The 25,364-nt window shown below is 54.0% G+C and overlaps 6 protein-coding genes across 6 annotated transcripts; 2 read left to right on the forward strand and 4 right to left on the reverse strand.

Moving 5' to 3' along the window:
• Positions 1-6: 6 nt before the first annotated feature.
• CkaCkLH20_10001 (heterokaryon incompatibility protein) lies at positions 7-1,110 on the reverse strand (the record flags this gene model as incomplete). Its single annotated transcript, XM_038892716.1, has 1 exon — positions 7-1,110. One exon carries the CDS (start codon positions 1,108-1,110, stop codon positions 7-9), a length of 1,104 nt encoding a protein of 367 aa, XP_038741965.1.
• Positions 1,111-10,624: 9,514 nt separating this feature from the next.
• On the reverse strand, positions 10,625-15,253 carry CkaCkLH20_10002 (AT hook domain-containing protein; the record flags this gene model as incomplete). Its single annotated transcript, XM_038892717.1, has 5 exons — positions 10,625-11,286; positions 11,349-11,573; positions 11,629-11,707; positions 11,762-12,054; positions 12,442-15,253. The coding sequence occupies 5 exons, from the start codon at positions 15,251-15,253 to the stop codon at positions 10,625-10,627; spliced, it is 4,071 nt and encodes a 1,356-aa protein (XP_038741966.1).
• Positions 15,254-15,777: 524 nt separating this feature from the next.
• Positions 15,778-16,293, forward strand: CkaCkLH20_10003 (40S ribosomal protein S21; the record flags this gene model as incomplete). Its single annotated transcript, XM_038892718.1, has 2 exons — positions 15,778-15,809; positions 16,062-16,293. The coding sequence occupies 2 exons, from the start codon at positions 15,778-15,780 to the stop codon at positions 16,291-16,293; spliced, it is 264 nt and encodes an 87-aa protein (XP_038741967.1).
• A 379-nt stretch (positions 16,294-16,672) lies between these two features.
• On the reverse strand, positions 16,673-18,807 carry CkaCkLH20_10004 (major facilitator superfamily transporter; the record flags this gene model as incomplete). The annotated part of the gene is made up of 4 exons (XM_038892719.1): positions 16,673-16,766; positions 17,151-17,173; positions 17,224-18,193; positions 18,251-18,807. 4 exons carry the CDS (start codon positions 18,805-18,807, stop codon positions 16,673-16,675), a joined length of 1,644 nt encoding a protein of 547 aa, XP_038741968.1.
• Positions 18,808-19,507: 700 nt separating this feature from the next.
• Positions 19,508-21,192, forward strand: CkaCkLH20_10005 (extracellular lipase; the record flags this gene model as incomplete). Its single annotated transcript, XM_038892720.1, has 2 exons — positions 19,508-20,116; positions 20,167-21,192. The coding sequence occupies 2 exons, from the start codon at positions 19,508-19,510 to the stop codon at positions 21,190-21,192; spliced, it is 1,635 nt and encodes a 544-aa protein (XP_038741969.1).
• A 1,328-nt stretch (positions 21,193-22,520) lies between these two features.
• Positions 22,521-24,559, reverse strand: CkaCkLH20_10006 (nad-dependent malic enzyme; the record flags this gene model as incomplete). The annotated part of the gene is made up of 5 exons (XM_038892721.1): positions 22,521-23,301; positions 23,354-23,597; positions 23,648-23,944; positions 24,001-24,193; positions 24,257-24,559. 5 exons carry the CDS (start codon positions 24,557-24,559, stop codon positions 22,521-22,523), a joined length of 1,818 nt encoding a protein of 605 aa, XP_038741970.1.
• Between the last annotated feature and the right edge of the window lie 805 nt (positions 24,560-25,364).

Below are 25,364 nucleotides of genomic sequence, written 5' to 3' on the forward strand. Positions count from 1 at the left end.
TTCTTGCTATACTAGAACCATGTCCCTCACCAGGAAGCGACTGAATTCTTCTGCGCTTAATTCCAGCCTGTTAGGGCTATCTTGATACCATTTAACACAACCTATGCGTCTAAAGGTACCCACGTCTATTTCTTCAAGAAGTAATATACGGGGGTCCGATGGACCAGCGGTCAGTACCCAGCAATCTCGTGATACGTTCCTATCAAAGTCCATAACCGCCCTGAGAGCTATGGGCTCCTCATTCTCGAATGCCAAACTGCCGTGAAGGTCCGAAGGATCATTGTGTTGATAGCGCATCTGCGCCACGGGTCCTCGGATCTTCAAGCAACCTTGCACCTCCGGGGCCGCTGGATCATCCATACCAACGCCTATGCTGATCTGAAGGACCTTAAACAGAGATAGACTCAAGTCGGTCTCATGTCGATGTTGGAAGTCGCCTTTCAATTGGAACTCGACCTGGCCATCGAGACTGGCCCAGCTCCAGCTCGGCGCCCGAGCATGAGTTGGCCGCTCAACGGGGTCCCAGTTCGTGACCCAGAAGATGCCGCGCTCGATATCATGCGCCCACAGACCGGCGACGTACTCGCCCCCGATGCCAACCGACCGGAAGCGGTCGGCGATCCCGGCCAGCGCGGGTAGTTTATCGCTGCCGTAGGAGAGCTTACGTCGGCTGTATTCTTCAACGGTGTGATACCAGTCTCGGAAGGTCAGGGATGTCCCCATGCCGAAGACTTTGCGGACAAGTGTGAAATTGCTCCGGTAGACAATTGGCTCGTCTTTCATGATTTCTTGGTTCACTCCTGTGCGGCATTCCCAGTACATCTGCTCGCGACTAAAGTGCAACAATGACGGCGACAGCATACGCTCCTGGAGGCACCATCCGCGGGTGCTCAGTATGCTCCGGTTGGTTCCATAGTCAAGATTATCTCTGTTTCTTTTGATAACGAAGCCACGGCCGATGACGCCATCTTTGGGCCTAGGCTGGAGGAAGCCGGTCGTGCTGCCAGGCGAGTCTAACGCGGAGATAGTGACGGTTGCGTTGCTATAGATGGCCGTCATCTTCGCCGCCTCCCTTCTCCAGTCTTCATAGGAGTCTTGTAGGATGCACATCGCGTCGATCCATAGATAACGTAGGCCAAGTTCTCTGGTCACAAGGATAGCATCACAAAAGTTCTGTGGTAGCCCGTTTATCGGTAGGGACTGTTGATACTCCTCGAGAGTCTTGGTTGTCGTCTTGCCTGGAATATCACCGCCCCAGCAGTGGCTTAGAGCTGCGTAACGCCCCGATGCCCCTTTTGTGGTATATATCGTGACTGAGTCTCCTGGGCCGGCGCCAAGATCGATAACTCTTGTTGGTAATCTTCCCACATGGGCGGAACAGTCAGAGTGGTTCTCTATGCAGTTTGTCATCCACGCGCGTGCTGTGTCGAGGGCTTCCTGTGACGTGGGGTTTTCGGGAATGGGCCGCAAGAATCTGGTGCCGAGAAGGTCTCCGTGATCGCGTGGTTCATACGCGGCGAAGTCGAAAAGTCTCATCAACGGGTCCCGATATGGGCCATCCAGTCCAGAATCAAACGACAGTGTCATTATTTGGATTGGACCTCGCTGACGTTCGATCACGAACAGCCCGAGATTTGAAATGAGACTGTGATCTTCCGGCTCGAACACCTCCAGGATCGTCCTACATAGAGAACATGACTGTGCATTTGCCGACAGTTCTTCGGCGTTATTGTGGTAGGGGAAGCTGTAGGTTTCACCATAATACCAAAGCGGGCGTAACTTCCAGCGCTTATCGAAGGAATAATTTTCCGAGTGACAGAAATTAGAATTGATGAGGTCTGTGACGAATTGCTGGCAGAGGCCGCATAGCGAATCTTGAGTCTGTTGGTCCGCGTGGGACATGTCAGCTTCGGGGTGGTATTAGATGACGATGATTTTGGCAGGAAAGCATCAGCGAAACCAGACGTGGGCAGTGGTTCTTTATCTGCCGGGAGCAGAAGCAGAAGCATTTGGCCTAACCATTCCTCTATCCTGCAGGCTGAGCTTGCGTGCATTTGTGGCAAAGGGCGATTGGTGGACGATACGACCATGTTGGCGATACGCATGGGACTTTTGCCTGCCGAGTCCTAACCTTTCCATTATCTACGCAGCTCTCAGCGGAGATGGTTCGCATTGTGATCACTCATTTTGTAGTAGCGGTCACATGACGGATATTCTCTTCACCAAGAACACACCTGCCCATCTCCAAGCTCAGGCTAGCGCCAATCAAGGAGCCTATCTTAAGGTATACAGGCGCCCTGCGCTCAAAAGGTTGCTCATCGACCTCGCTAAAAGTAAGGCCAGACACAAAGTAACTTATAATCAGGGCGGCGTGAAGTATACATTTAAGTTTTCAACAGGTAAGGATGATAACCTTCAGAGGCTTCACAAAACTAATAAACGTCAAGGTAACGGTTGGGATACCCTTAACGAGTTTTCCAAAGGGTAGATCTTCTACGATGGAGTACTATTGGCGATGACGTTAATGTAGAAAGCGGTGTGCAGAACAAATGGAAAACGAGATTTATTTAGTTAAAGACTCATTTATCTATTAAACCTACTCTCTATTATTCCTAGTAAGCCCTGCAACACGCTTTACAGAAAGCTGCACAGTCCGAGGCTCATCTTTCAGGCTGCTGGGCATGCAAATTGCAACCTGTGAAGATATCAAATTTTCAAGAAAGGTGACCCAGCTTTTTATGTACCGTTCCACCAGGTGACGGAGGTTACGCCAATCATCGCTGTTGCAGGTTTGCGTGCCGTGCGAAGTTAACCAACTTCGTATGAGTCCTACCAAGCTTCGGTGCTTGGAATAACTTGTGAAGAGAATTTGCCAAGAATGAAGCGGGTTTGAAGACGGACCGCTCGCCAATGCTTGTGGTTTCGAGTTGTCCATAATCCAATCATCGAATGCGGTCATCTGCAAAAAGCTGTCACAAGACCTTTGCATTGAGAGAATGACGGATTCCAAGTAGTCATGCCTGATTGCATCTGAAAAGGGCAGTGGCCCACTTGGAGTAGTTGAAGCGATTGAAGAGGAGGGCGCCGGAGACAGTCTTATACCCAGACTATCAGCTCGACAGGCGTCCTGAGGACTATGATCGGCCATTCCAAGCCTGACACTTGGGCTTGCGTGGCTGAATCGTAGTTTCTGAGAGGTGCTGTGCAGTGAGAGCAGTAAAGTCTGTACATCACTGAGACTAGCCTTCTCGATAAGTAGGTCGGCAGCTTCTATTAGCTCCGAGCACATCTGGGAAAAAACGCCGAGGAGAGTCTCGTAAGCCTTAGGGACTCCATGTAGAGCGTCGTCGTCCCCTTCAGCAGCGAAACTGGTAAAGAGCTCCAATTCTCGTATGTAGATGCCAGCACGCCTTTGGGTGTGTTCCATATGGGATAGTGTCCCCTTTTGCTTCCGTGTTTCCCTAGCTAAAGGGATGACTGTTCGATTCAGATCACGTAGAATGTGTCTTGTCATGTCGGCCACGGCGAATAAGTCAGGTCCTGAGTGATTCGTGAGACCGCTGACATGTCTCCTTGATGTTGACAGAATTTGCTGGGGCACGAGCAAATCTGACTCGGACTGTCTATTTGGCTGTTTGAGGATTTCTGGCGGCGAAGACTCGAGAGGGTTGCCATCTGTTTGGAGCACGCGTAGTGACGTCATATTTCTGACAGACGACGGTATCGTAGTGATGAGGTTGTGTTCTAAGGAAAGAACTTGAAGCTTCGCGAGCTTTGAAACTTCTTTGGGAACAGTTCTCAACTTATTATACCCAAGATCAAGAATTTCAAGGGATGGTAAACAGCATATCTGTAAAGCAGTCAGCTGCATTGATTCCTCGGTTTATCGACCCAAGGAATAAGGGAGACATACAGGCTCTGGAAAGACTTCTATACAATTATGTCTGACGTTCAAGTACCGCAACCTTACGCATTCAGCAAGCCGGGGAGGAAGACAGGATAGGGAGTTATTCGCGAGCGCCAGTCTAGATATTGCTTCGTCAGAATGTAATGAGCAAGACTAAGGGACGAAATGACTCACCTCTCTAAATCGTTTTTGCTAATGTCAATGAGTGTTCCGGGAAGATCGTGTAAAGCTTGGAAACTTAGATCGACACTGAGACCGCCTTCTCCTTGTCGCCGCGCCTTCGCAACAATTTGGCGCACAAAGTGAATTATGCGATCGTTATGGGAGTTATTGATCTGCGGAACCAAAGCATGATCCACGCAAGACTGGCCATCAGCTGTTGAGATACGGGCAGCCATTAATGACGATGATAAGGTAGAATTGTGAGCGGTCAAGATAGATATCCCCGCCATGTTTCTTGAATGGATGGCGGGGGTTACGCCGGACGGGACCTAGCTGCGGTGTTCGGAGCTCGGCTGAAGCTTGATCCACAGTTGTGGTACCTTTGGCTCCAATAGGCTTCGTCTGGCCCTTCAGCTACCCCGGCTACTGGTCATATCAACGCGAGGATTCAGGTCTTGTAACAAGCTCTTCCTTCGGGTCTCGATTCCGCGAGGCGCTTAGAGCTTAATTACAAGCAGGAAATCGAACTTATGCACCATTTCACTGAAGCCAGGACATGTCTGTCAGAAGACGTCAGTAACCTCCCATGCGGGGTACAGTCAATCACAGCAGTTCTAAGAAGGTCTTCAACCACCTCAATTATTCGGGTGTCTACCCCGGAGGACTTTGCCAAAGCAGACTTGGACAGGTCCTATTAAGAAGGATCAATGAGACGGGTTTCACTGAAAACATTGTATTGCACTTCTGAAGCGGGCACTTTGCGGGCTTTGTAACACAGGTCGCAGACCGTGCTTGAGAGGTTGTTCGTTTATTCTCAGTATTCATAGGAACTGCTAGCATGCAGTACGAAGTCAATGGCGTCTGCAGACATACCACAGTAAAATATTGTTCCAGCCCAAAAGAAATATTCTCACATCCAGACCGCCGACTTCTCAGCATGCGGCTCAAAGAACGACGAGTGGGAAATTCAACGCCGAGACCGAGGGTATCAAATGATTCCAACTTATTCCACCAAAAGGGCACTGCCAATCGACTTGAGTGATGGCCGCGGCATCGCAAGCTCGTCAGAGATTTTGGCTCCCTCCTTATCGGTATGAGACCTAACTCTGTGAAGTTGTCGAGGGAGGCGGAGGTGGTGGTGGAGGGTTAAGAAGCCGATCCTGCAGGCTGCTTGTGTCGCTGATAAAACGGTCGAACACGGTAGTATCAGTCGTAGAACCAGAACTCCAGCAAATACCATGTCAGCAAATCTTTCTAAAACAAAATACTGGATAATATGGTCTTACTTGTTTACCATGACGACGGAGTACGTGTTGACGTTCATGTTCACGGTTGGGTATGGCTTTGCGAGTAGGATGTGTAGATGTACTCAGTCAATTGAGATAACTGACGACGATGACTGTTGATATGAAGATGAGATTTTCAGAATGGGCTGAGAACCACACGATGTCTGAAGTCCCCGGGAGGCCTTTTTGTATCCCGAGCTGTAGATGGCAACACTGTACCGAACGGGTTTCTCTTCCGATCAACCAAGTTCATCCCTGATCAACTACTGAATCTTCGGGAAACCGGAACCACACTTACTGCCCAGAATCACCCCTACTCCCTGCGCGTAAACTTCCACTCCCGGGATTCGATCACGCCTAGATTAAGCCGTAACTGAAAGCCCCCTAAGGTAAACTAGGACAACAAACCGGCGGCATCCACGATAGCCCGAATCAGATGAACGAGCCAGCCAACCGGACAAGAGCACAACCCCAAACTTGAGGCTCTGCTGCAGTCATGATATGAGCTGGACGGAAAGCAGGTCGGATATCGTCCACTCGCCGTGACGGACAGTGGTCCGGTGACCCATCCCCGGCCCCGTCTACCACTCCAACAAGGCCGTTCAAGCCCCACGCGCGCGGCCTGTATTCCCAACTACACAGCAATATCAAGCTCTTAAGACACCCCTGTTACCGGTATTCTTCATCGAGAAGGGATGAACTTGGCTATTCCATTTTCTCCCTACATAAACAAGGTACTTACACCCTCCTTGTAGACTGACATCCTCCGGTCAGATGCATCCAACGTCTACCCCCCTCATCACGGTCCAATCATGGGGTCGCTTCGTGCATGTCTGCATAAATTTTGATGCGAAGTCCGTTGGTGCGCCAAGAAATCCTGCAGTCTGGTGCTTTTGCAGCAGCCGTCTTGTCTGTCTTTAGGATTCATTGATGCGGTGTGTGTAGACGATGCCATCATGCAGTCGATGCTCACTTACATGACAGGCCGCCCGCGTACATATGTACCACGACATGGGGATCCCCATTAGCCTTGCCAGGCGTGCCAGGTTGACGACGGTGCCACCGCATTCATCTTATACCTTTTTGCTGATGATTGCAGTTAAGTGGCGCTCATGGTAACTGGGATTATTTTCTGGAAGACCGCCATCAGCCGAAGTTGTCGAAAGATCCCGTCATTCCACGGTGATGCGCGGTGATCATGGCAGGGTGATCGGGAGTTCCGCTGCGTGGCGCATTGATCCCGGAGTCACGCGTTACCCCTCATTACAAGATGAGTTGAGAATACTCAATTCACATGTCATTTGAAATTCAATAGCTATATTGAAAAGGTTCCGAGGTTTTGTTAGATATGACATCTCAAGGCATCTGCGTATGGCAATGCCAAGGGCGAGGTAAGGGTAGCAAGAGCAACGCTTGGCAGTTCGTCTGAAAGAAACAAGCAACGACAGACGAGTCTCGATTCGTCTTGGCAAGGCTGGAAGCTCGCGGGCCGCTGGTGGTACGTCCGTAACGGGAGAACGTACAATTGCCACTTTGGGAATCGTCGTCGAAGCTGTTAGGTGCCACCAGTCCACCCACCGATACATCAGCACAGCTCGATGCGAATTGTACGATCCCACGACATGTCAGAGCCACAATATTGCCCGGTAAGTCACGGCACAAGGCGGAACATTCGAGTGGGGAGTTGAGACAATACAGGAGTTACGGCAGGAGGATTGCAGATCATAGGCCAGATGATCGCATACGAGGTCAAGGATAAGGCAGGATGACGACTTCCACCAACACACGCATGCTATTATATGTCCGAGCTTCCTTATCTGATAGGTATAATTCTCGCAGAGCCGCAGTTAAACACCTGAAATCACATTCAAGTGGGTGCTGGCCTGTGGTGTATGAGATTCGGCGGTCGTGCTGTGATGAGAAGCTACGGTGCAACTCATCTTTTCAGCTACATGTGCTGATTCAATGAGAGAAACCAGAATTATATGACCATTCATCTTCATATTCATTAAACTCATTCCATGTTGTCCGTACAATTAAGGATGACTCGTTCAATTTACACGCGAAGTGAGCGCCTCAAACTGTAGATGTGCAACTATCAACTCCCATTGTCTTCACCCATGGCCTAAGCTCAACGTTCCATAGAGTAGAAATATGAAACATCACATCCAACGAGCCCTGAAGCATCATGATGTTCAATTTCCACGAAAGGGTATCAAATAACTTTGCACTTCCCCCCTTATGTTCTCATATCTCGGCGCGGATCTGGTCCTCCTGGGCTCAGATGCCTGAAAAGTGCAGTTGGCGACAATATTGTTTTGTTATTACGCGGGCGGATTGGTGACTTCCTGAATGGTTGTCTCGCCAAGGTAGATGTCGAGCATGGGGTTGGAAGACTCTCTGTACTTATGTGAGTTTTGTCTTATTTCGTCTCATGTTGGCTTGAATCTCTTACTCGCCAGACATGGTGATGGAAGGATAAGTAGGATAATGTAATGTGGTGTCAAACCAGTGACTTTGGAGGATTTTGATGGTTTGTAAATATTTCAGGGAAGCCCTGCTCCTATGGTTTGCAGCAACTCTTCTCCCAGTCTATCGACGGCTTCAAGGGGTATTTATAACTTTCTCGCTCATATTGATTCAACCGTTCACCCAGCAGTTTAGTAAACACCCGTGCTTGTTTCCCCCCCTCGGACCTTATTACCATCTTGATCTTCACTCCATCCCATCGGATAGTGCTCTTGCTCGTGGGTCAGCTGCTTCGGCGGCGGCAACATGTACATCAATCACATTTCACAGCAAATTTTGCTCCATAATTCTCTTACCCTGGTCTCCGGCCGGAAGCAAAAGCCTACAGCGCCGACGGCAATGGGAGACGGGCCCAACTCGATCCACGCAAGCACGGCATCCATATCGTCTGCATGGCCGGAGAAACTAGCGAGCAGTCGACATGGTGCCCATTAGTTGCGGCTCTGCTCGACTCGTCCTTGTCTGATTCGGTCCCTTCACATGAACAAACATCGCCAAGGTTTCCTGTATGTCAGCATTTGAAATTCCTCTGATACACGATGTCTGTTTGCCATTCTCTAATCCTTGCTTGTCAGGTGCGACATGCGGTATGGGCCGGCAATGGGACGGCACGAAGACATCCAACCCTTTGTGAACTACATTCCAACATCAGGCTCTGGTCCTCCAACCATATTCTCGCTCTCGTATCTTCTTCGTTTCTCGTTTCCGTGTTTCTTTCTCATGCCCCTCACTCTTCTCCTCTTCTGTCTCTTCCCGTTCCTCTATATTCGAGGTGGCTGGGAACCTGATTGAACAGATGGATCCGCCGTACAGATACTTCTCTCAACCTGCATGCATGAAGCATCCATGCAGATGCAGCCCAGACGTACAACTGCTTCCGAGCTTGAGACAAGCCCTCCAATCACATCTCAGTACCATTTTTCGAGAGGGGAAAGTGGTGTTCGTTGTTCGACGTATCTCCATTTCCCCGCTCAAGTTGCTGTGGGCAGATGGCGTGCCGCTTGTCGCGCAACAGATGTTGTTGCACTTTAGCCCTACAAGGTAGAGTTCGCGTGTCCTCGGCCTTCCTTGGCTGGGTTTCGGGTACAAGCCAAGCAGCCTGGTTCGTGCGGCAGGCAGCTCGTCAACTTGAGAGGGTAAGGTCTCGCCAACTGAGTGAGGGCTGTCTATCTTTCGTCATTTCTTCAGCAGCGTTCGACTCGGAAAAGAAGCGGTGAACGTACCCGATGCATCTCTTCCGAAACAGCGAAGTTCTCTCCCTGTGGAGAAACACCACCCTGACGAGTGCCTCTCGACTAACTCGTCGTGAGAACTACTCTTCATGTAACGGTTCGTGCTGTCTACTCACAGATCCGTCTAGTCAAGATAACCCCCCACGGTGCAAAACAGCCCCATTGGATTGGCCGTAAGTGCTGACGGCGTACAGAGACGAAAGCTCCCCAGCTGAAAAATAGACTTGTCTTGGTCTATCGAGATAGAGTCAGATGAAGACGCCTCTCAGATATCTCGGTCGTGGTCCCGCAGGAATGGAGCGTCATCATCGTCCGATGAAACAGTTCACGAGACTGGTGTCGATTCGGGGCAATCCTCAATCCCGATGCCACGTAGGATGGAAGAGGGGCCAGGCCGCGAGTAAAGCCCACCGGTAAATCGAAAGGACGAGGATCATGGTTCAGGAGACATCAACAAGTCCGGGACCGAAACCATCGAGCGAATCCCTTCTTACTCGCAGAGCCTCAAGATACGGGGGGATATCCAGTCAAATAGCGGTGGCGGAAGTTCGCCAGACACGTGGGTGGGATACTCGATGCTCGCGTCGCAGTTGAGAAGAAACGGGAATGGCATCAACAACACTCGCAGATCTCTCGAACCAACCAGGGCAAACTGACTTTGTCGCTTACCCAAGTCACGACAATCGGATCATTCATTGCCCTATCTTGAGCCAATCGCCCTCTCCTTCGCTTCGGAGACAGCACGAAGATGGGGGGAGAGGGGGGTGGAGGGGTGAAGGAGCAGGAGGTGTCGGGTGGGAGGGAGGACAGGGTAGAGGACTGAATGGTCGGCGGGTGAAAGGATTGCAGTGAATAGATTGCAGTGAAATAGCATGGTCTCCTCAATGCGGCCACGGAGGTGGCTGCATCAAGCAACTCGTTCCCAACAGCGTTCCAACGCCATCCTGATACGTACCCTCTCCGTACCCACTGCCACGCATCAACGACTGCTTCCTCTCTGTCCGGGTGGGGTTTCCAAGATCAAGTGAGGCTCTGAGGCTCTGCCCTGGATGTTCGGGGAGGAAGGGATGCCCCCGAACCTTCGAGTTTGCCTGAACTAGAGTTGCTGTGAAGGTGGTCGGAGTGGTTCGCCCACCACGGTTCAGCTTGGTTGCCTTCCTGCGCGGGCAGCGGAATGCTCCTCTGCTGCATCATTTTTGCACTTTCGTTTGTTTTAAACTTCTCTGTACCCCGGTCACATCTCATCCTTCAGATCTTGCAGTGTCAACAGGCCTGCGCGGGCAGAGAAAACGTGCGAAGAAACGAGGGTCCGGCGTGTTGGTTGAGAGGGGTGGGTGTTCTTGATGGGGAACGGGCCGGGGAAGAAGATGCTGACTGTGTGTTGTTTTCTCTCGGACTCCCGGCCGTCAGCAAATACAACTCTCGGGGGGAAATCTGAGTCGCGGTAATCTAACCCTTTATTCGCCTTTGTTTGTCGTATTTTCTAACGTCTAGAAGAACAGACTTCGTCAGATCTTGGATTTGTCGCTCTTCTCCGCCTCCTCCCGCGCCGTTTTCGACTCCTTCTCCTCGCGCAGCACCTCCTCCCGCCCCCGAACTTCGACGCTCCGCGGCCCTTCTCTGGTGAACTTCACCAATACGACCCTCTCCCAGTCCCCTCCGCGTCCGGAGCCCTTCAGCTCCGGCCCCGGCTTGTCGATGCCCAACACCACGCGGTTGTCGTCCTCGCGGATGAAGAGGTTATGCGGGCTCATGACCTTGTCCGACCAGGGGATCTGAGACGTGGGCTGCTTCTTCGCAGCTTCTGACTCGACCGTCGGGATCCTCTCCAGAAACCGCCGGAGCTGCTCCCGCTGCGCCGCGAAGTGCTCGATACCGGCTCCGCTCGACGCGCCCTTGCAGAACTGAGAGACGAGGAAGAGTAGGTAGTACTGCGGTGGGAAGAGAATGATTTCTCCCTTGTCGGCGCGCGAAAGCCACACGGACGCGTCGTCGAACTTGGCGGCTGTGTGCTCTACACCGCCGTCGGGTGTTGGGACAATGATCTCGTGCTCTGTTGCCTCGGCGCCGGTTGAGGCTGAGTGCGGGAGCATGTAGAGGTACATCTGCGTCGTGAAGCGTTTGGGTACATTCGTTGGCGTGACCCATCGCGTGAAAGGGATCAAGCGGTCTGCGTAAAAGGTGAGTCGGTTGATTGATAGATTGATCTCAGCGAAGGCGACAGTCACATACCGACGTCTGGAACACCGCCGACTTTCTCGACCCAGTCATTGAAGCGGACCTGGTTCCCATGGATCTGCTTGCGGGCGGCGTCCCTGTCTAGCGACGGCAGGTTTACGAGCGTAGACGCGTCTTCCGATCCCTTCTTTGTGGCGAGGAGGATTCCCGTCTCCTCGAAGCATTCCCTGATGGCACCGAGGCGGTACGCAGGGCCATCCTCATGCCTCTCCTTCGCTTCTGGTGGTGGGATAATTCCATCGTGATATGCGTCCAAGTTACCGCCTGGGAATACGTGCGCCGATGCGAACGATGTTGATGTCTTTACCCGATGGAGCAGTAATACCTGGTTTGTCGGCGATAGAAGCAAGATACTGTGAGGATGTCAGCGGCGCCGATGAAGTGAGAACAGTCTGATGCGGGTTCACCTTGAACTTGGCCGGGGCGCTTGTACCTCCTTCTTCTCTTTCGTTGACGCTGAAGATGAAGCTCGCTTTTGCGACATGATTGCTATTGTCGCGACTTTGAGATGTATGATCGGAGTTGAGACGCCTATGAGTGGCGTAGTCGGACTTCGGCCTCGGCTCGACGTTGCGGTCGCAATTGAGCAAGGGTTTGAGATGTTGGTGAGTCGAACTGATGCTATTGACGAATGGGTTCGCATGCGAAAGCTGCGAGGAAAGAATATCGAAGACATCGGATATCGTTTCGCAGCACCCGGCTAGTTCATGAGGTGTTGCGGACTAGATCATCGCAGCGGGGTTGTTTGATGTTTTGCCGAGGTTCGTCGAAGCGCCCTGTGACGCGCCCTGTGGCTAATTCAGGAATGCCGTGCGCAACAGCAAATGACACTTGTCTGAATATCGTCCATCGCTGACTGTGATTTCGTTCACAGAATCATGAGACTGTAAGATCATGGACTCTAGAATTTGTTTATTGTTTAGAATAGACATGTGCGTCTCGATGCTGTCTCCAAGTGACGCCGTGAACCAAACGCATAAACCTATTCAGCAGGGTATCTGTGTTGTATCGACTGTAATTCAATACCTCTTCCTCTCTCCTCCTCTTAAGCTCTCGCGCCACAGACAACACACGCTTTTGGACTCACACCACTGCTTCACTTCAGTCGGAGAGACCTCGCCATCATAACCGACCCTGGACAGCTGCCCGGTGTTCAACCAGGTGGCGAGGTCTTCGAGTATAATAGGGTCATACATCAACATCATTTCATGAAAAGAAGGCTTCTTCGGATCTATAGCCGGAGGTGCCGTCGTGACCGCTTCCGTAATATGCTGGAACAAGGCCACATCCTCTTGAGTCTTAGGCGATGCGGCGAGAGAGATTTCCGTGTCCTCGCCGACAGATAGGGAAACATCAACAGGCGGTGGTGAAGAGAAAGTCGGCTCAGGCGAGGAAAATGGCGACAACGAGATGGACCCTTCGGATGCTGAATCAGGTATTTCGATGACCTCCTGTGACTTGCGCCGCTTCCCACGTGGGGAGGCCGCCCGCACGCCCGTCTCTGGAATGACTGGAATGTCTGCCGTCATCTTCGATTTGCCCTTCACATTTCGTGGAGCGGCAGAGCTTTGCGACGGCTCAACGGCTCGTTTGGGCCGTCCGCGTGATCGTTTGGGAGATGGCGGAGGCGGCTGCGCTGACGGCGGCGGCTCACTGGACATGACTTCAACTTCCACAACCTTGCGGGGGCGGCCTGGAGAGCGTTTAGGCGATGCCTCTTTCGGTACGGGTTCGACACTGCCGTTCTTTCTCGGCCGGCCGCGTGGGCGTTTGGGTGACGGCTCACCGAGCGATGGGTCGATACTGTTCTTTCTCGGACGGCCTGGCGGGCGCTTGGGTGACACGACAGATGCGGCTGTCTGCAACTTTGCAGCTGCCTGTGACTCAGAAGTCGTCGAAATCGGGCGACTCATTGGTAGTGACGACAGGGCTGGCCGTTGCTTACTTGCCCAGCATTGGTCCAACAGGGAAAGCATAGCCGTACGTCGCTTGACTGGCTTGAAGCCGTACGACGAGATCTCTCGCGCGAGCTGAACGTCGGTGTATAGCTCGAACTTGGGCTTGCTAGGTTCCGTGGTAGGCCGAGCCTTGATCACAGGGTCAGGTGCCTTTGTCTCCATCACCGACGGAAGCCGCGGGGGAGGCAAGTCAATGTCATCCTCGTCAAAGCCTTCTGCGATCTCATCAACAGGACCAGCCTGTCCCTGTTCTGACTGGGCAGTTACGGGTCGAGCTGTCGAGAAGAAAGGTGATGCCTCCTTTTGGCCCCTAGGCAAATCGCCAGCCGCGCCTTTACCCAAGAGATCATCGATGTCTGGGAAGGAATCCTCCGATGGGAAGTGATTGGGAAGCGGCGGCGGCTGCTTCTCAGCGGCAACATATCCAAATGGATTTGGCCCTTCAGAGGTCGCTCCAGCTGCCTTTGGTGTGTTCGCCAAGTCGATGACTTCGAGATCCAAAACTCTTCCATCTTCGTCTCGCGCACCCACGCCCCAAAGCTTTTGACGAGGTTCCGGCTCGATTGCGTCGCTGTTGATAGGGGTGACAAAGTGGTCATCTTGCTTCAACCGTGAATTCGAAGCCTGAATCGCAGACTGCAGATCTCTGAGAAACGTCGGGGAGTGCTCCCGTGCCAGCTGGCTTGATGTCCCGAAGACGTAATCCTGATTCGCAGCTTGTCTCAGAGCTGCCGTCGGTGATAGAAGTACAGGTTCTGGCGGTGGCATTTTCTTCGGCTTCTTGGCCCTTGACGGCCTCTTTTTCCCCTTGCCTTTTGCAGCCTCTGCATCGCCCTCGACACTCTCAAGAGGAAGTTCTGATGGATCTTCCTGCTCAGTTGCGTCCGGAACTACATATGCTGCTGTGGCCAATTCGGTAATTGTTCGTGGTTTCTTCCTGGTTGCCTTTGGTTTTGGCGGTACCCGGTCAGATGTTGCGGCTTTGGCCGAATCATTTATAGACACCGTCTCGATCAATTTCCTCTTTCGTAGAATAGGATTGTCCCCATCAGGTGGCTCAACAGAGGGCCTGGGTGGTTCATCTTCCGGGCGGCCGAAGTTTTTGAACAGATTGTCGAAGGTCTCTTTGGACGCGACAAAGCTCGAGCTCTTGTCGACTGAAGAAAGCAAGTCCACGACCTGTGCGTTCGACCCGGAAGCAGTGTCCGCTGGTGGTGGTGTCCAATCCATGCGCCGTCGCATAGCCGCATCCAGCTCTAATGGCTCACCAGAGTCTTTCTTTAGTGGCGCGGGAATCTCTTCGTCTTTGGCCTCATCCTTGGACTTGGATTTTGTAAAGTGGCGACTGGCGGTCTCTCCTTTCTTCTTCGACGCCTTGGCCGGAGCCTTGGTTTTCGCGGCTTTTGCCTTCTTCTCTTCCTTCTCGGCAGCATCCTTCAAGTATTTCTTCCATGGCTGGTCGGCCTCGGTCTCTTCCTTCTCCTTGGATGCTTTGGTAGACCGGGCGGCTTTGGGTGGCGGTTGCCCGGGCTTCTTCTCGAGGACCTTCACACCCCTCTTTCGTTTCGGCTTCGTGACAAACGCAAGCGAAATGATCTCAACATCGTCTTCGGGAAGCGGTGGTGGGGGTTGGCAGAAGCTCTCGGTAGATGGTTTGCACGGAGTCGTCAGGTCGATCGCGGACTGTTCTTGGCGAAGAAAGCTCGAGGCGCTGGTGAAGTTGCGATTTGCATCGTCGGGAATCTGCATTGCTGCACTGCCACTTCGAATTGGAGGCCGTGCGGGTGCTTGGGATTGGATCTGGTCCAGTGATGGCAGGCCCGGGGAGGATGAGAGACTGTAGGAGTCATGTTGGAGGCTTCGGAACGGCGACGCCATCGTGAATCTCGGCAGGCCGGTGGTGATGCGCCGGGCGCATGTTTTCGACGCGAGACGCAGCAGGATGAATGTGGAGTGTCTACGAGAGACTATGTTGCTCGGAACGTATGCATAGGCACTGGAACGCCCGGGTAATCTTAGGCGCAGACTCGAGTGGCGATGGCGTTTCGATTGGTCGTCAACTCGTTTACGCTAAAGCAGGCGTGAGTGACTGATGATGAGACTCTAATTAACATGGAAACAAAAACACCACGCGCGGAGCAGCAGCTACCTACATCAGGTCAGCGGGGCAATTGGCCCGGCCGCGCTAGGTACCTTAGACACGCACAGACCCCCCGGTAATCGCGCTTCGATAAGCAGTATCCAGACGCGCGGTCACCTGACTCAGCCGCCACGTGATCCGCGCGGCAGGAGGGCTCACCTCTTTTTTGTTTGGCCCACCGATTCGGCAAGCACCACCCACGAAATCGTGCCAAAATTTCAAGAACTCCCCCCCACCAAAAGTCACTTCCCGCGACGACCTCTTGCGAACGCAACAACAACCAACACACTTGCCTCTAGACAACCCCCGAACGCAAGTCGCAGCAATGGAGAACGACAAGGGCGAGATCGTCGATCTGTAAGCGAATACCAAAAACCCCCCGCGCGAGACGCCGTGTCGTCACCTCGAAATTCTGGTCCGGTCGCTGGTTGGAGAGGAAGAGGAGGAGGAGGAGGAGTAGCTTGGGGAGGAGAGCGAGATGCTGTTGCGGAAGCTCTGCTCCTCCAAGCTTTTTTCCTCGGCGAGTTTGGAGAAGGATCGGGGCCAGAAGACGACGACACGAAGGAAACGGGAAGATCTTGAACAGTCTGCTAACGTGCTGCTCGATAGCTACGTTCCGCGCAAGTGCAGCGCCACCAACCGCATCATCAAGGCCAAGGACCACGCTTCCGTCCAGATCTCCGTCGCCAAGGTTGACGAGAACGGCCGCGCTGTTGCCGGCGAGAACCACGTCTACGCCCTCTGCGGTTTCGTTCGCGCCATGGGCGAGAGCGACGACGCCTTCAACCGCCTGGCCCAGCGCGATGGCCTCGTCAAGTCCGTCTGGTCCGCCCAGCGATAAATGCTGAGGATTTCGTCCTCGGGGGAGGAAATGGTACGTTGCGCGGGGCGGAGTTCACTCTTTTTGGCTCGAGGGATCTGGGTTTTCTTCTCTGCCCGACACGATGGCTGACTTTTTCTCCAAAAGGTCTAGTCGTTCGGTTCGGTCGGTCTACATCATGGATCTAGAGTTGGTTGCATGGTACAAAATCGCCAATTCGAGGCGTCCGGCTCTCTGAGGAGAGGAAAATGGCATAGGAATGGTTCACGACTACCCAACACAATGAGATTTTCCGCGTTCGAGACAAACAAAACCAAGAACCCTCCCGTCCAGTGACTCTTCCTTTCGCCCCCGACTGCGATATCTACATCCCTCTATTCACATCTCTCTTCGTCACCGGCTAGCGAAGGATTCTCGTGCCACCCTCGATGGTCTCCATGGCCCAGGATTCTGGGGCTACCTCGATAGCCTCCGTGCCGAAGATCAATGCAGGCCTTGAAAAAGCCGTGGCGGTTAAGGTGTTCGTCATGGTACAGATACGGGTCTTACATGTTTAGGCACAGTCAGCCAGGTCAATATGATACCTACTTTCCGTCCCCAGTTTCGTTCTTCTGCTGTTTCACTGGCCATTGATACTGTGACGCCGGGCGAGCCAGGCTAGAATGTCGTCTGATGTTTCGATCCCAGACATGCCATTGATATCGACAGGCGAGGTTACTTACAGACATTGGTCACTTTGGGACTCGGGAACATCATGATTGTGAAGTGGCCATACGGCCGTCGATTGATTTCTTTTGCAGACGGAAAACAGTCATGAGTCTTGGTATCTTGGTTTCGCTCCTCCACACTCCAGCAATTCACAAACGCCAACGTCTTACAGCACATAGCGGAAGTTTTGGTTCTATCCATTTTATTAGCCGGGTTCGCATTTGTCAAGCTCGGGCAACTTACCTCCTTATCAGTCAGATCAACCCCCTCATCCTCGTGCTCGGCATCTGGCGCGATGCCCGCCGCCGCCGCCGCCTCATCTCTCAACTTATTGCGACGCATCAACATCACCCTCAGTCCGATGGCGATACACATCTGGGCAACCGAGCACGCCAGAATCACCTTGCAACCCGTCGGATACAGAGGCGCTTCTTCAGCCAGGAAGGCATGAGGGCCGATTATGTTGCCGACGCAGTACGCGGTGAAGACGATGGCCGACGCAGTGATACGCTTTGTGTATCCGCCCAGATTCGTCGCCGGCATCTGCAGCGCAAGAACCAGTGACGCGACGAACGAACCGACGAGGTAGTATCCGAACAGAACGCCGATCTTGTAGTGCTTCCGGTCCAACTTCCAGATCATGCAGCATCCGATGATGGTGGGGATGAGCCAGAGAGCCATGACGGTCGTGCGCTGGTTCTTCAGCTTGGTCGCCGTGAACGCTCCCGACAGGATCCAAAAGACTTGGAACGCGCCTTGCGGGATACCCAGCGCCGTCGTGAGCAACGGGTCCGATACGAGTCCCTTGATGATGAGCTTTCCGAAGTTGGCGACGCCACCGTTGATGATCTCGTTCAGCAGCACAAACAGCGTGAGCAGCCAGACCTGCGGGTCAAGGCATGCCTCCTTGATCTGATACCACTGAATCGTCTTGTTCATCACACCCGTCTTGGCAAGGCGGGCGCGGCCAACGAGCAGAGCACGCTCCTCCAGCGAGAAGCGCTTGGCGGTCAGAATGCTGTCAGGGAGGAAGACGAGGAGAAGACCACCCCAGAGCACGGTCATGCCACCGCAAATGAGAAAGACGGCCTTCCATACGGGGAACGAGTCGATCTGGCCGATTCCGTAACTGAGAATACCACCGAGCATCGATCCGATACCGTTGCAGCAGTAGAAGAGGCCTGCTCTCAGCGGTTGTTCCGATCGAACATACCTAAGGTCTCCTGTTAGACACGATTATTCTTCCCAGGCATCGGCGGGCTTTACTCACCACATGGACACCATGATCATGAACAGAGTCGTAACCGGCGCCTCAAAAGTTCCGAGCAGGAATCTGCAGGCCGCAAGCCCAGGAAAGTCATGGCACGCCGCCGTGATCATCAAGATGGAACCCCACGAAAGCACGCATCCCGCAACAACCTTTCCCATGCGCGTCTTCTGCGCAAGGAAAACCCACGGGTACTCCGCCACCAGGTATGCCACGTAGAAGATACTCGCGAACCACGAGTACTCTGTCTGCGTCACGCTGGTGCTGGTGAAAAGGTCGAAGACGGCCGCGTACGACAGCGCCTGCTTGTCGATGTATTGCAGCACATAGGTTCCCGCGAGCAGGGGCAGGACGATGAGGTCGATCTTGCGGACGAGGCGGCGGTTCTTCTCCTTGTCGTTGACGAGCTCTGCCAGGTACTCTTCGGTGATGTTGTTCTGGTAGAGGAACTCCGCGGAGGCGTCGAGATGGGCGACTTCGCCGGCGGTCAGGGACTTGGTCGGCTCGAGGCCGTCCTCGGCGTTCTTGACGTCCTTCTCGACTTGCGTGTTGTCGGCCATCTTGTCGTATGTCTCAACAACAAATCCAACACGAGGGCAAGAATAGAAGTTGACAGCTCCAAAAGGCCGTTCTCCCACCGCAAGAAGGTCAGAACATCATGTTTTAATGCGTCCTCACCGATTGGTCATTATCTCGAACCCCCGCAGGCTCACGAGGCCTGTTTCCGGGGTGCAGTTGATAGACCATGCGTCCCAGATAGTGCAGATAACCCGGGGAACCTTCTTAGTCCTGGAAACGCATCTTATCAGGAACGGGATCCATACACGGCCCCCATAACGGGCGACTTTACCCGCCAATCTGGGTTCCCTCTGCTTTTGGCTATCGCGGGGTTCAAACCGGGTCATGAGTCGAGGGTCCTTGAAGAGGTCGGGCAAGTCCCGACGACCGCTGATAAGCCCGATATCCTGCATTTCGGACGACAGATCTGGGCCCGAAGTTCATGACCGCCGCCGAGATCGGCCGTCCCATCCCCGCGGGAAAACAAGCTCTCTATCAAACGTCTTGACATCCCCCTACTCATTTAACAGGCTAATCAACTCTTGAGCCAAGCGCATTGGGTGGTCAGTGAGTCGCATGCAACGGTAGTCCGGTACAAACATCCGCCGATATTCAACCCCGAAGCTTCACCAACTCCCCGGTCCGCTTTCTCATTCACCCTTGCCCAGACCAACACCAATTGAGAGACAAACGTTCTTCAAGATGGGTTCAAAGGTTGATGATCGTCCGTCCGTGACCATCGCGCAGGGAACCGTCGTCGGTACCGTGGTCACGGAAGACGTCCCCCGGCCGATTGAAGCCTTCCGCGGCATCCCGTACTGTCTCCCTCCGACCGGCGACCGCAGGTTCCGGCCGCCGGTCAAGGTGGGACCGTCAACGGCGACGATCGACGCCTCAAAGTTCGGCGCCGTCGCCCCGGGCAAGCAGCTCTTCCCCGGCGGTCCCAAGTTCGAATACAGTGAAGACTGCCTGACAGCCAACGTCTTCCGCCCCCAGAGTTATGATGACGGCAAGTTGTTGCCCGTCGCCGTGTACATCCACGGCGGCGCGTTCAACCGCGGCACGGCCATGATGCACAATACCCCCTCATTCCTTGCCAACTCCGGCCAGGACCTGGTCGCGGTCTCGTTTAACTACCGCATCGGTGCCCTCGGTTTCCTTCCCTCGACAATGAGCTACGAGCAAGGCGCCGTCAACTTGGGTCTGAAAGACCAGCTCATCCTCCTGGAATGGGTCCGGGATAACATCACCGCCTTCGGAGGTGACCCCAACAACGTCACTCTGTTCGGCATCTCGGCCGGAGGTCACTCCGTAAGAACCACCCTAGCTTCACATGACCTTCCTCCAACTGACATCCGCAGATCGGTCACCTCCTGATGCACGACGAAGGCCAAACAGCCCCCCTCTTTCACAAAGTCATCCTCGAATCCGGCGCCCCGACATCCCGCGCCGTCCGCCCCTACAGCGCCCCCATCCACGAAGCCCAGTTCGCCGACTTCCTCGCCGAAACGGGCTGTCCCTCCGGCCTCTCCTCCACCGAGACCTTCGCCTACCTCCGCAGCGCGCCCACCGAAAAGGTCCAGGCCGCCCAGATCGCCGTCTTCGACAAGTACAACCCCTCCCTCCGCTGGGCCTTCCAGCCCGTCATCGACGGCGAGATCATCCCCCGCCCGCCGATGGAGTCGTGGAGGCTGAACAAGTGGCGCAAGGTCCCCATCATGACGGGCTTCAACCGCAACGAGGGCTCCATCTACATCAGCAAGAAGGTCTCCAGGTCGGAGGAGTTCACGAGCTTCTTCGCGGACCTGCTGCCGCTGCTGTCCAAGGAGGACGTCGAGACGATAGACAAGCTCTACCCGGACCCCCTGACCGTCGCGGACTCGCCGTACAAGGAGCAGCTGGAGGGCACGGGGCCGCAGTACCGCCGGCTGGAGGTCGCGTACGGACAGTACGCCTACGTGGCCCCCGTGCGCCAGACGGCGGAGCTGGCGAGCAAGTCGACCGAGGAGCCCGTGTACCTGTACCAGTGGGGCCTGGAGAGCTCGTTGCTGGACCGGGCGAGGCACGGCGAGAACATGTACTACGAGACGTGCGAGCCGAACAGGACCAAGATCTCGGCGGCGCAGAAGGAGTTGTGTTTGACGTACAACGCGTATATCACGAGCTTCATCGCGACCGGGGACCCGAATGCTGTGGAGGGGTCTGCGCCGGAGAGGCCCGCGTGGGAGAGGTATCGGGCGGAGAACCCCAAGGCGATGGTGTTTGGGGAGGAGAACAAGGAGTTGATTGGAGGTCCGGCAGGCGTTCCGGCGAGGTTACATGATGATACCTGGGCTAGGAAAGAGTCAGAGTTTTGGTGGAGTAAGGTTGATGTCTCTCAGCAGTAGCTCATTGGTATAAACTTATAGAGAATGCAAACACCGTTAAATATGACGTTGCAGCTGTGTCCTTGGAACGGAACACAACTTATGCTTACTATCCAAGCTGAATCAATGAAATCTTCTGACACAGCTACATGGTCGTGAAGCCATTTCGCTGGGCTACGTGTAGCCCGTAGAAACACCACCGCCACCAAATAACCCAACAACGAACCGACCACCGGATCCAATGTGAAAGATAAACTTCAAGTGACCACAAGCTAAACTCTCGCAAGATTCTTGCCTTATTCAGCCTCACCCAAAGCAACCCCCACCGACTCCAAATGCGGGACAGCGCTGATGAGCAAGTCACCTTTGCTGCCTTCATGTCGGTACTGCGTGACATGATGGGCTAAGAGAGCAAGGCGAGCCCAAGAAGAAATGACGCATCCGGTTTACAAAGTGTCGGTGGAATAAAGCCGCCCATGGGCCGGTGAGCAGTTCGACATGGCCCCAAAGCCGTCTTGCCCCGATCCTCAGTGCACGTAGCCCGGTTGCGAGTTACGAATCTGGCGGGCAGCAAGTACAAGAGCGAGTGCGACGAGCGGATGAATCTCATGTTCGTGGTTTGCGAGAAGAGCCAGGCCATTCATCAACCCGAATCTTCGGAATATGCGCAACGACAGGCGGAGTTTTATGAGAATATATAAAGCTTTGAGATTGTTAGCTTGGGATAGCATCGTGACGGAGTTCGAGTTGGACCACTTACGCCGCATGTTGTCTTCCAAATCGGATGGATATTTTGTAACGATGCATAGCTGCTGTGAGGTTTCGAGGTTTGTGTTGGCAGAAACTGCCAAGGGTGGGCTGATGACGTTGAGGCCTCGAGCACCAAAGGGTCTTTCGTAAATCTGCCGTCTCCCCTCTTGCAATAAAGTGAAGGGGACGGAATCATTTTTTAGACTTTTATCGGTTCCATGGCTGAAGGAAAGCTCCTGCTTAAGGTAGAGGCTCGTGAATGGTGGTTCTCATAGTTCATTGTTGTTAGTGGTTCCAAACTGACACGAATATGTTTGCTGTCGAATTATGAGACCTTTTGCATCAAAGCTTATGACCAGATCTCTTAATGATGCGTGAAGACTTCTCGTCGTGTGTTTCCCTTGCTTAAATTCAGATCAGTTGATATTCAGTAGTCGCCTCACAATGTTCAACTCTCCTCACTCCCAGGTTATATGGTTTTAGTGTGGTTGTCAGCCATGGCATATGAACAGCCACAGGCGCCAAGTTCTCCCTGAAAATACAGACAATTCTCTACATGACCTGACCATGGAACATCCAAACGCTATGTAAAAACCCCTCTACCAACTCCCGACCTTGCTAACACTACCCGCAACCCCCATCTCCCCCTTCGCCTCCCGACTCGCCCCCTCAAACTCAACAAGCTTCAACGGCCTGTACTCAGCCGTCCACATCTGCTCGCGAATCCACTCATCCAGCTCCTCGTCGTCCTTAGGAATCCCCTCCTCCGTCGCCACGCCCTCTTCCACAGCAGCCTTGATCACGTTCCTCGCGACCCGCACACTGACATCCCTCACGACGTCCACCCCGGGCAGCAACGGCGCCGTCTGGTCCTTCAGCGCGGGACTCAGGCTCGCGACGCCTTCGACCGCCGCGACGAGCATCTTGTCCGTGACTAGTCTCGCCCTCGAAAGGACGGACCCGAGCCCGATGCCCGGGAAGACGACGGAGTTGTTGCACTCGGCCACCTCGATCTCGATCTCTTTGCCGTCGGATCCCCAGGGTCCTTTGACGGGCTTGAAGGGGGATCCTGTCGCGACAAGAGCCTTGCCGTCGGTCCACTTGTAGATGTCCTCGGGTACTGCTTCGTGCAGGCGCGTGGGGTTGCTGAGGGGCAGGATGATGGGCCTCTCGACGCCCTCCGCCATGGCCTTGACGATCTCCTCGGTAAAGGCTTTGGGTTTGGTGGATGTCCCGATGAGGACGTTGGGCTTGACGCTCTTGATGACGGATAGTAGGTCGTTGTCCTTATCTTTCCATTCCGACTCATCTCGCGCGAAACCTTTCTGCGCGGTAGAGACTTCAGACTTGGTGGTCAATAGTCCGGGCTTGTCGATCAACCTGTATCTCCATGTCAGAAGTTATCCCCAGAGTAGTGAGATTCGTGCCGTACCAGATCTGCTTCGCAGCATCCTCTTTGCTGATCCCCCCTTCCGCCGCAATCGCATCCCTCACTTGGTCCGCGATCCCAACACCCGCAGAACCGGCCCCGAAAACGACCAATCTCAGGTCAGACAGCTTCTGCTTGGTGACGTGCAGAGCAGCCATGATAGCCGCCAGCGTGACGCACCCGGTGCCCTGGACATCGTCGTTGAAACATGGGATGTGGGGACGATACTGGTCCAGAATCCTCCTCGCTGCAACACAACGTCAGCTCAAGCCCGCCCAGAACCAAAGAGAGCCAAACCATTCGTGAGCCCGAAATCCTCAAAGTGGATGTACGCCCTGGGATAAAGTCTCCTCGCGGCCTTGACGAACTCGTCGACGAAGCGGTCGTACTTGTGGCCCCTGACGCGCTTCTGTCGGAGACCCAGGTAGAGGTCGTCGTTCAGCAGCTCCTCGTTGTCGGTCCCGCAGTCGAGCACGACGGGGAGGGTGCGGTTGGGGTGGATGCCCGCGCAGAGCGTCGTGAGGACGAGTTTGGCGACGGAGATGAGGACGCCGCCGACGCCTTGGTCTCCGATTCCGAGGATCTCCTCGCCGTCTGTCTCTTCGTGTCAGTTGATCTCGACGGAAAGTGTACGTCTGTAGAGGGCGTACCGGTGACGACGATGTAATCAATATCCTCCGGCTGTCCCCACTGCGCCAGGTCGTGATACACCCGATCCACGTCGTTGATGTTCAGAAAGCAGCCGTCCGGCCGCCGGAAGAGTCTCGAAAAGTTCTGGATGGCGTCACCTTCCGTGGGCGTGTAGACGATGCTGAACATCTCGGGGAGGTGATCTTGCAGCAACTGTGACACAATCAGCCCACCGTCCCAAATCGCACATAGCACATTCATCACGATCGTTCATACCCGGAAATACAGAATCTCATTTTGCTCCTTCAGCGACGTCAGGAAGGTGTTCTTGGCCAGGTCGTCCTGGCGGGTGGAGTACTGCTGGTAGGCCCTCTTCAACTGCTGATCGAGCGTGTGGATGCTCTGCGGAAGCAGGCCGGTGAGGTTGAACTCGCGGCGCTCATTGTGAGGGAATGCGGTGCCCTTGTTCAGGTAGGGCGTGTTGAGGAGGGCGGCGCCGGTGACGGCGCAGGGGATGGGGCCGGAGGTGCTGAGGGGGAGGTGGGAGAATTTGGACGCCTTGCCGTCTTTGGGAGACATCTTGCTTGAATATGAGCGATGGTGAGTACTCGTGCAGCCTTTGATGATGCTTGTGGAATCAAGTCTTGGGTACAAAAACCGCCTTGAGATCAACTGGGACGGGGCGTATTTGAGGACTGCACATCGAGACAACATAGCCAGGCACATGCAAACGTGGGACGGTTTGACAGGAGGGAGGTAGGTAGGTTGTCAATTTCCTTGGCAGAGAGGGACACTAATAGCTACGTAAGGCTAAGGAAGTGCTTCGAGACTAACCGCCTTCATTTGGAAGGGTTAGGTGAGGTGAGGTGAGGTGGGATGCTTAGCTGACTGCCAAGTGACGTCAAGGCCGTCGGTGGTGACAAAAAGACGGCAAAGTCCAGCCAGCGACACGCCGGCGAATCAGTGGCTTCGCTGGACTGGGGGAACTGGGTCTCGGGATGGCGCGAACCTTCCAATTCCTTTCATTTGGAACGGCAATGCTTTGCCGGTAGGAATCGATCTGAAGACGACCACTCACTCTCCTTCTGGACTACCAGTTCTAATTGCTAATTCGAGGACATCAAACACACGTCACATGAGGAGCATCACGATGGAAATATGTAGGTACGCCTGGAGCCTCGCCCATGTAGGAAAATAAGATGGGCATGGACTATGATGGTCCGATTTCTCTCGCAGCGATTCTTTCGTTGCCAAAAGAACCTCCAACGAGAAAATTTCGCAAAACCCGGCCGAGACCAGAACCTGCGAGGTTTTCTCGTCGCAAATATCCCCGTCCTCTTCAGATCCTCGTTGCAAAACGCGACGAGGAAAAAAGACCCCCGCT

This window comes from Colletotrichum karsti, assembly GCF_011947395.1.
Source record: "Colletotrichum karsti strain CkLH20 chromosome Unknown Scaffold37, whole genome shotgun sequence".
NCBI classification, from domain to species: domain Eukaryota; kingdom Fungi; phylum Ascomycota; class Sordariomycetes; order Glomerellales; family Glomerellaceae; genus Colletotrichum; species Colletotrichum karsti.